The sequence below is a fragment of the Physella acuta genome, unplaced genomic scaffold (genome assembly GCF_028476545.2).
Source record: "Physella acuta isolate Inbredline_101_S28 unplaced genomic scaffold, ASM2847654v3 ptg000022l, whole genome shotgun sequence".
NCBI classification, from domain to species: Eukaryota; Metazoa; Mollusca; class Gastropoda; family Physidae; genus Physella; species Physella acuta.
In genome coordinates, this window is record NW_026731542.1 from 39,704 (window position 1) to 50,283 (window position 10,580).

At 29.4% G+C, this 10,580-nt stretch overlaps 1 protein-coding gene and 1 long non-coding RNA gene across 6 annotated transcripts; both read right to left on the bottom strand.

Annotated features, from left to right (window-relative positions):
• Positions 1-284: 284 nt before the first annotated feature.
• LOC131940524 (uncharacterized) lies at positions 285-2,637 on the bottom strand. The gene is made up of 4 exons (XR_009386557.1): positions 2,274-2,637; positions 1,917-1,974; positions 1,322-1,476; positions 285-1,205 (listed from the first exon to the last, which is right to left on the bottom strand). It is a non-coding gene; the product is annotated as an uncharacterized LOC131940524 (long non-coding RNA).
• A 1,909-nt stretch (positions 2,638-4,546) lies between these two features.
• Positions 4,547-9,412, bottom strand: LOC131940492 (uncharacterized). Of its 5 annotated transcripts, none has more exons than XM_059299167.1 (7): positions 9,319-9,412; positions 8,825-9,125; positions 8,160-8,286; positions 6,760-6,942; positions 5,856-6,679; positions 5,479-5,568; positions 4,547-5,376 (listed from the first exon to the last, which is right to left on the bottom strand). In XM_059299167.1, exons 2-7 carry the CDS (start codon positions 9,078-9,080, stop codon positions 5,120-5,122), a joined length of 1,737 nt encoding a protein of 578 aa, XP_059155150.1. In that variant the 5' UTR covers positions 9,081-9,125; positions 9,319-9,412; the 3' UTR covers positions 4,547-5,119. The 5 variants fall into 5 exon arrangements, with proteins under 5 accessions (XP_059155150.1, XP_059155144.1, XP_059155138.1 ...); XM_059299161.1 differs by having other exon boundaries at positions 9,313-9,412; XM_059299155.1 differs by having other exon boundaries at positions 8,825-9,412.
• Between the last annotated feature and the right edge of the window lie 1,168 nt (positions 9,413-10,580).

Genomic DNA, 10,580 nt, shown 5'->3' on the forward strand with positions numbered 1-10,580 from the left:
ACTATTATTATATTATAGAAATGCACAAGCACATATTACTGCACACGTTCTTATTGTAATGAACGATAATACTTGGGTAGATGAAGTAGAGTAGACCTACACACACACTACATGAGAAATGAAAGTTGCAACTGGTTGCCTTGACGTTACTTTCTCAGACCTCCCCCCCCCCCCACCCCTTTGTACTTGATATCTATGTCTATATCAGTAGGCCATAATAAAATTATAAAATAAAATAAAACGGAAACAGCTGTCAAAGTGTGTACCAGTATTCATTTATTACTAGTAAACAATTCAATGTTACAATACTGACAATACAGACATTTCAATGTTTGCTAAAAGAAATATAAATTATTAAAATACAGTAATCAGATCACCACATGAATTTTGATTTTGTCTAATAAAATAGAAACATTTAGGAGAATGGCAAAGTAAAAAAAAAATATTTTTTTTGCAATAATTTAAAAATATGTTTATTAGACCAAAGAAATAAATTACATAGCGACAACCTAAATTTAGCCTTTGTATAATCTACATTCAACATAGTAATGTAAAACAGTTACATAATCATAATAAGTGTGAAGTAACAAATCTACAGTACAAGAAATCAGCCTCGTCTCATTACGATCCCTTTCAAGAAGAAAAATAGTATTAATTATCAAGGAATAAACACCCATGCCTTAAGTGTATGCTGGAAAAAAAAATAAGTGACAACAAATTTCTTATATTACTTAAGTGTTTAAAAACAATTTTCTAAAGTATCAAAAAAAAAAAGCTTTACTACTTGAGTGATCAAACTGAAAAAGAAAATAATTTAAATTAGTTTGGACCAACATTTTTGAAGCACATAACTAATGATTCTAGGATTATCTTGCTGATTCAAATTACCCTGAAAAATAAGTTACGTAATTAAAATGTAATTATTTTTTTACATTATGAAAACAAAACTTAATTATAAACATTGTTAGTGTTAGTTTTCAAAATTTTTACAATTCACAGCAAGCATTTTTTCAGTAACAACTTATAAAAACACTAATGTTAAAAAATAAAGTTGTATACTACAAATGAAACTCTGTAACTCTTGAACCCCAGGCTTCTTGAGATCTGCAAGCAGTTGAATGTAGATTTTAGTTATGTCCCAGCAGCCCCATCATTCTTTTTAAGATGAGCCTTGAATAAAAGCTGGATCTCCGTGAAAACTGTACCTGAAAAGAGAAGGGCAAATGGAAAGAATTAAACAGACCATTTCACAAAATATATATATTGCAAGGTATATAAAATAAATATAAAAATTAGAAATAAATTCAGCCTCCATACTTACTAAATGTACTTCCACCTGAGACATTGAACATAGATAGGGCTGTACACAAGTTCCACCAACCTATTCCACTCACAAGTCTCTGTTCTCCTCAGCCGCTTTATCTCAGCCATCTTCTGATTTCATTGGCAATCCTCCTTACACTGGGTTAGTCTTGCCTATAAACAAATAAGATTTACAAGGAAAACAAATTTACTCAAGCTGTAGGCCCTATGTATAGGCCTATTTTTTTTACTATAAGACTAGTATTAACTTCATATTTTAAAAAAATTACCAAGTACCAATAGGCCTATGTATAGGCCTATTTTTTTTACTATAAGACTAGTATTAACTTCATATTTTTAAAAAATTACCAAGTACCAATAGGCCTATGTATAGGCCTATTTTTTTTACTATAAGACTAGTATTAACTTCATATTTTTAAAAAATTACCAAGTACTGAAATTGGCATTAATAAAGAGGTCTAAATAATCTGCTGAAATAATAGAGGGCATAGCATAGGGCTTTATAAAAAAATTATATATAGGCCTAGGCCTATTTGATGGAGAATTATGCCTGAACTAGTCTAAATCTAATCTTAACAATAACAATGTCTTACTATTTTTACAAGATCTAGACTAGATCTAGACTCCTTGGATGAAATAGAATGCAAGTTTCTGCAAAAAATAAAATAATAAACATTATAATTATTGTAACTAGATCTAGGCCCTAAACAAAATTAACTAGTCTATTTCTTAATAGATCTAGATTTCTAGATTAATTTTTACTAGATCTAGAATACTGGGAATTTGGCGCGAAAATAAGGCTTACTCGCGGTCGACTTTTCTGCCTATGTGGAAGGTTAAGACTAAATTTTTTAACAGATATTGATTTTTTTCGACCCTTAGACTTGATTCATTAGTATACGTTTCTCTGACTTTAAATTTTAAGTATATAATTAATTATCCGAACTTACCTTATATTTGAGCACACTAATACTTGGTGAGGTTTCAAACAAAATACAAGAAATAAAACGCGATTAATTTTTAAAACATCTTATCGTAATTAAATGTAGACCGTGGGCTCTGCTCATTAGCATAAACAGATAGGCCCTTAAATACCTAAGGTCAAACGGAAGTTGGGAATTCAGGTTCAGGGTTCAGCTATCATCACTATGGCAACTCGCTAATAACTTCCAACAATGCAAATAACCCAGAATGAATCTACATAAATGTTAAAAACTGTTTTCAAATGCCATACTCTAGCTTCATATTTTACCTTAATTTATAGACTTCAGGTGTGTTTCATTTCACACAATTCGAGTTTTAATGCGTTTTTTTTTTTTACACTGGTCGGACAGTTGTGATCGAGGTGTTTTTTTTTTTTGAGAAAATAATAATTTTAGGCCTAGGCCTGCATACTTAGTCTACTTATTATTTACTACATACCGTTACACAAAATAATATTCCTATAGGAAGCGGTGGTTTACTTATCTTTGTAATAGTAATTAAAACCAAATGAAGTTTATGAATGATGATTAGAGATTGTTTTAGTGCAGACATATTTTTACAGGATCTCTTTTTGTCTAGAGCGAGCGATAAATTTTGTCGCGAAACTTACTATGGGCCTATAGTAAATATTGTAGTGGTAAATATTGTAAAATAATGGCATAATAATATTTGATTGACATTGTACTTACACTCAAAAAAAAAATAATCCTCTTGTATATAAAAAGTAGCAGTGATACATTATTTTTATTTGAATTATAATTTAATTTGGCCATGTATGAAGATAAATTAAATAAATCTAAAAATAATATATAGCTTGTTTTAGTAGTAACTTCTTTTTACTGAATGAGTAAAGATTCTCACAATTGAATTCAATCTGAAATAGAGACTGCTTATTTCTTTGATCAGTAATCTCATCACTTTGCATTACTAATTCATCTATTGATTTACCTGATTTTGAAAGTGTTACTGTAACTGAAATTGAACACTGAAAATAATTTAGAGAACGTAAAGGGGTTGGTTCGGAGCAAGTTAAGTGTTAGAATGTATTCTGATATACATTCATAAGTTGTAGGCCTGCATTTTATAATATTTAAGATTAACTAAAATGAATGTCCTCTAGTATTTGTGATGAATAGGAATTGACACTTCGTGCAAGGCCTTTCAGCTGTTCAAGATTATTTTATTTCACACCACGAATAGAATGCTAGAATGGCTGAACACATTTTCTATATACACTACACACAGGAATCCAGTTAAATCATGAAGCCTTTGATATAGATGATATGCATCAATTCTTTGGCTTCTAACAGTCATGTATCTTGTTTCATTGCACTGAAAAGTTCTAATAATGGCCAAATATCAGCATTTTCTTTCCTATCAACAAGATTGTGTAATTTAAAACTACGTTGCAATTACAAGTTCAAATTATCTAGATAGAGGACCTGCTGAGCAAAGAGGCTGCTTATTGATTGACACAACAAAAAAGTTGCATGATTACTAAGAAATATGACATAACTGGTAATGGCAATATAGTGCAAAAAATGTAAATTGCTATCTTGTAAATGAATTTCTGATGCTCCAGAAAACCAAAAATTATTCAATAAAATTTCCAATAATGATTAAACATTTTTTACAATTTCAACATACTTTTACTGACCGTTGCATACTGTACCAAAATTGCTACATACTGTTATTTTGCAAAAGAAACATTATTTGACAAAACAAAAGTCAATTGCCTAATTAATAATTTTATTTTCTACACAGCCCACGTTGTAAGATTTTTTTTTCTCAAAAAATTTTCACAAAATTAATTCATGAATGGTAGGCTAACATAAATGCACATAATGTAAATCACCGCATTAAATAATTAAAAAAGAAAAACAAATTCAATGCTTATGCAGATTTTTTTTTAATTAATAAAACTGATGTTGTACCGTTAACTGTCTAATTATCTTTCAATATTAAAAAATAGATAACTTGCGTCCGACTGGTATAATTTCTATTCATTTATTTATTAATCTTTATTATGCATCCAGAATCGGTATATTAGATGGCCAAGTGAATTATTTAGACAAATCTAAATCACACAAAATATTGTGCTAATTGGCTTTTTTTTTTTTTAATTAGTTCCTATTTGAATATAGAAGACACCCCCCCCCCCCCCCCCGCGGTCCCAAAAATGCAAATTGTAATTGATAGATTGATATTAATTATACCCCATATCTGACTAGGATAGTAGTTTTTTTTTTTTAATTAAAATTAGCATTTTTTATTAATTGAATATACTCTTTTGGCTTCATACTTTACAATAATGTTTACAATAAGCAGCTAGGCTCTAATCCTGAAATTGAATCAAATTTATAGCAAAAGTCTAAGAAAAACATAATTGTCTGAAGCAATTATTTGTAACCTGAGTGTATTTTACAAGATCAGACCAGATTTGAACTTTATCAAATATTAAAACGTTTTTGTATAAAATAATAAAGTACTCCAGTTGTACATGTTTCATATTGTTTAGATCAGTGTTGCTTAATTTGGGTTAGCTAGAACCCTATATATATGTATTACTGTTCAACTAACTTCATATATCAGAAATGTGAATTAGCTGTTTACTGATGTCATGCCCCAATAATATTCCCTCCAAATTAGCGTTCTAAGGAGATAACTGATGCTAAATTGGGATAGTGAGGTGAATACAAGGATGAGAACCATGAAGGGGGGGGGGGGGGTATAAGGAAAGTAGTGACAACTATGGTTTAGCCCCTATGGTATATTTCTCTCTGTGTTAAATAATTTATATAATTTTCGTTTTTTATTTTTTATTTAAACATTTTAATACATAGCGACACTCTCTAAAAAATGATTTTGAAAAAAAAGAATAAATTACTGGATTAGAAACGCTGTTGATAAAGTAGGAACGGATTAACAGATTGTGGACAAGATCTCCCCGAGTGTCAGCTCCATCCAGTAAATCAAGCGATTTCAATGTCATCAGAACCAAATGAGGTAGAAACGACAGAATATACACCAATGTAATGGAAAAAAGCATTAAAGTTGTCTTTTTAATTCCTGAAAAGAAAATTAAAATTCTTTTTTGTATCTTTCATTTTTTTTCCTTTAAAATAAATTTGATCTTCCAGTTTTCATAAATTATGTTTTCTAAGTATTTACCTTGATAATCATACACTTTTGGAATATTTTTAAAATCCTGTAAGCCTCGTAGTGACCCGAACTTTCTTTTTGCAAAATGTACTGAATCACCTAAAGTAAAATAATTTAATACGGGATTTTTAAATAAATATTGTTTTATTGTTACTTCTGGGATTGGGCTTGATCAGGTAAATAATAAAAATATATCAAATTTTACTTTTCATAAATTATCTACAGCGTTAATTTTTAAAGCTATACTTTTTATTTTGTATTAACTACTAGGTGTGAGGTGGTGTGAAAGGGGTGTACATGCTACCATTCCTATTTGTGGTGTGGTGTGTGGATCACTCAAAAGTTTGGTTTAATAAAGAAACAAAAAATGTAGAAAAATAACAAACCTTTCGATTTGAATTCCCTTTTTTCAATTTGATTTTTTTTACTCGAATTCCTAAAGCCTGAGCATTTAAACTCATTGCTTGTTTCTTTGACTTTATTTGATATTTTGTTCTTTTGATCTAATACACTTGTTTTATTATTTTCGTCAACTTGAGAATACAGCATATTATCTTTTTTAACTATGTTTGTTATATTTAGATCTGATTGCTTTTCTCTTTCAGTAACTAAAAATGATTGTGATGTGCATTTGTATTGCCACAAAACAGGCAAAGATAAATATCTCTTTATGTTTTGATCAAAATTTGATGTATCTAGATCTAAATGTGTAGTCGAAAAAGTAAATGACTGTTTTCCAAAAACAATTTTGTTTGCAATATGAGATGTTGTTTTGCTGAGGTTCATTTTAAAATCAATTTCTGAAGTTGGCCTATATATTTTCTTAGCTATAAATTTACTTGGATGTGGTTCGAATGAGTCTGCAGCACCGTTTATTACTTTTCTTTTATTGCTAAGATCAAATGAATGAATACTTTGATTTATCAGAAGACTCTTAGTTTTTAAATAAAATGAATATTCAGCGTGATTATGTCCCAGTGCAGTATTGAAATTTCGAACTTGGTTTTCTGTTGGCGATGAGCACATAGAATTGCTTCCACTTCCGAAGTATACTCCAAAGTTAAAGCTATGACGTCTTTGTTGCCGACGCGCCTGATAAATTATTCGTCTTGCAATAATAGAATACAAAATTATCAAAATCAGAGCGCCAATTATAAAAAGAGTCATTTGAAAACCATTGTATATAAGTGGAAAAAAGGTTCCAGCAAACCTGTTGATAAACAAAAGTCATTAGTTACAAATGATATTGTTTTTTATTATAAAAATTAAATTATTAAAGAAAAAACATACCGATCATTAATGGAACAGTCTGAACCATTTACTAAACTGTTGTTGGTTGTTACTGTCTTTCCGCCAAACACAAAAGCAGTGGGCATTGAAATGCAAATTGAGAGCAGAGCACAACTCAACAATATAAAAAGAGCTTCTTTTGGAGATATTTGTCTTTTAAGTGGTGAGCATATTCGTTTATATCTAAAAAGATAATTTATTGTTAAAATATCCATTAAATTCAGATATTATTTTTATTATTTGCAATTTAATGATTTGAGGTGATTGACATAGTTTGAATCCTTCTTCGTTCTTAAATTTAGTTGTGGAAGGGATCCCCTCCAAAACAATTAAGTATACGTGTCAATGCGCCATTGCTATAAACTCCGATTTCAGCCTACTTTTCTTTTTGGGTTTGCTTGCACAGCCTTTATCCAAAAGTACAAACTACAAGGCAGCAGTTGTTTGAATAATAACATATCTGAGCCACATATTACTAGAAATTTTAAATTTTGATATTAAAGTTGTATTCACATGCATTATTTTAAATTTAAGAAGAATTTTTAAAAAAATAATGTATAACTATTAATATTATCTGGTTGTGTTCTTAACTTTCCTTTGTCTTAATTTTCAAGATTTGAAGCCCAATTTTTTTAAAAAATGGGCATCATTATATCAAATTGTCTTTGTATTAGATCAATATTTACACGAATACTTTTAAAAATATTTCTTGGAAATTATCGTTTTTCGATGTGGAGTAACATTAAATGTTATTTTGATAATCAATTGTCGTAATGCAGACGCTCAAAAGTAAATTTAGATTTCTAGTAGTATAAGTATAGCAAGAATTTGTAGTTTACAAAGTTTATTGAAGTTTCTTTCTGTCTAGGGCTAGTTCTACTAGTAAAATTTGTCTGCGTACTGCACAAAATTTCTTGCCTGAAAAAAAAAAAAATCTAATTCTTGTTTGCATACAGAATTTTTTGAAAAATTCGCGGAAAAATGCATTGATAATTATAAGCTCTCCTTTCAAATGTTTTAAAATATATTTAATATTCATAATTCTAAGCGGTATCGATGCTTGTTTTGGTACATATTGTTTATTTGGCTTATTGTCTTTGCTCTACAAAGCTATTAGAAAAACAGTTATGTACAATAACTGTTGCCACTTTTTGTCTAAGATATGTTTTCATAAAAAAAAATCAATTCCAAAACCATGCTCAAAATAATATTTGCAAAATTTGAATATAATTTTTTAAAAAATTATTTTGCATATTTCTTTTCTTTATGTTGAATATTTTGAACAAAAAATGTGATCTCATTGTTTTTAATTTGACTTATGACCTTTACTTGAATCACGGACCCAATTCAAAAAACCAAATCGTATGGTAGCGTCTATGTATTTTACATGCTAAACATACCTGTCAATTGCGACAACAACTAGCGTGCAACCAGATCCTACAGTGCAGAAAAGATTCAAAGTACGAACAGACTGACAAAATATATTTCTCCCAAAAGTGTAGTTGTTCGTCATGTCAATAATTTCACCTGTGTAACAATTTTGAAATAATTTTGTTAAGCATCATAGTAACATTGTGACACAATGAATGATAGCTATATCGTAGCTATATATATATATATATATATATATATATATATATATATATATATATATATATATATATATATATATATATATATATATATATATATATATATATATATATATATATATATATATATATATATATATATATATATATATATATATATATATATATATATATATATATATATATATATATATATATATATATATATATATATATATATATATATATATATATATATATATATATATATATATATATATATATATATATATATATATATATATATATATATATATATATATATAATTAGAAAAGTTCGTCCCGGGCGCCGGGAGGGGTTGCTACGCTCAAGTTATCATGAGCGCCGGTGGCTCCCTGTCCATCTAACTTTAATGGGTACCCTAATATCCCTTCAAATGCACAGTCACTGAAAAATTTACTTTCATTGTAAAATAACTTAGTGATAATACTACCTGGAATAGCAATACAGCAGCTAAGGAGGTCAAACATTGCCAAAGCTTGAATAAAGCGTGTTATGGTTCCACAATTTTTTTTCCATGTATAAACATAGAGTACCAATGAATTACCGACTCCACCAATAAGCATCAGAATTCCCAAGACAACAATTGCTGGTAAGACAATGACCATAAAATGGTTATTTAAACTGTTTAAATACATTTCACTTTCACTATTCCTTTCATTTTCATTGGTGTTTAGATCAAATAACATTTTAAAGATTTTAAAAGGAAATTTCTTTGTGGAATTTGCAATTTCCTGTTAAAGAAAGGTATGTTGGCTTATTAATGCACACTTTGACCTTTGTCTCTGCCCTGATATCGGTTGGCCTAATAATGATATTTTATTTTTACCCCTCTTAAACATAATCGTAATATTCTTGTATATAAAGCGTCAATATAAATAAACATCAATAAAAGCCTAGTAAGAAAACTAAAATTCAGACTCAGACAAATCGAAAAACTGGTGAATCGTCACTTTCGAAATAAAAAGCAAAATAAACAAGTTTCGAAACGTAAAAAGTATCTCCTGAATTTGAAAGTAATTGTACTAAGTAAAATCGGGATTGGTGATACTTATATAGGCTATGACGCATATGCTTTACTAAAAATAGTTTACAGTACATGACTGCATTTCTATATTGGGTTGATTTCATTTTCAGTGGTTCCCAGAAAGATTCACAACAGGAAAAAGCGCAACGGAAAAAGCGAAAACAAAAATTTACGCACAGAGAAAAATGCGCAAACACAAAATGCGCAAAGAAGAGGGTTTTTTTTTTACAGTTAGTGGTGTGCAAAGGAAGTGTGTGTGTGTGGGGGGGACAGATAAAGGACATAGGGATCCAAATCCGAGGAGCATCCATTAGGGGTTTATTGTGTAGGGGATAGGGAGAAAGTCAGGTCTTGATATGTTGTGTCCTCTTAAGGATTCATCCATTCTCAGACATAAATATTAATTTATCGAATTCATCCAAATCTATTTTTAATACTTAAACTTTTAAAAATAGAATCGCGTAGAAAAAAGAATTGCGCACCATGTGAACTCAAAAACAAAATATATTTTACTTATATGTGAAATTTCATTTATCTATCTGAAATAGTACTCAAGTTATAGGCTTTTGAAAAATTGAAAGTAAAATAAGTTCCACTTCTGGCTATCGGAAATCGCTAAAAAGTTGAAATAGAGCTACAAATTTGATATAATTCTTATATATGAAATTACATCAACCTAGCTGTAAGGGTAGTCAAGTTATCGTGTTTACACACACACAAACTCACACACACACACACACACAGTAATTGAAAGGTATACGAGAAAGTAAAAAGATTATTAATATCATAAGGAAAATAAGCTTGATTTGGGTTTAAAAGGCAGTTTGTAGGAGGGGCTAATTTGTTTAAGCCACTTTTTTTCTGTCTTTGGAAAGTCTATTATGTTTTATTACATAGCTGGATTATGAGTTTGTTCGTACAAGTGAAACACAATGGTAAATTATCAGAAACAGTTATTGTACGACATGGGTATTTCGTTGACTTTAAAATGAAAAAAATTCAATAAAGATCTATAGCTAAATGTTAAGTATCTTTTACTGTATGCCCCGAGCAAGGTGATCACAGTGAAGAGTGGAGAATGAAGTAATAAAATCACTAAGCGGGTGCTGGTGAAAAGTCCACGGGGAAAGAGGAAGAGGACGAGATAAAAAAAAAAGTGGAC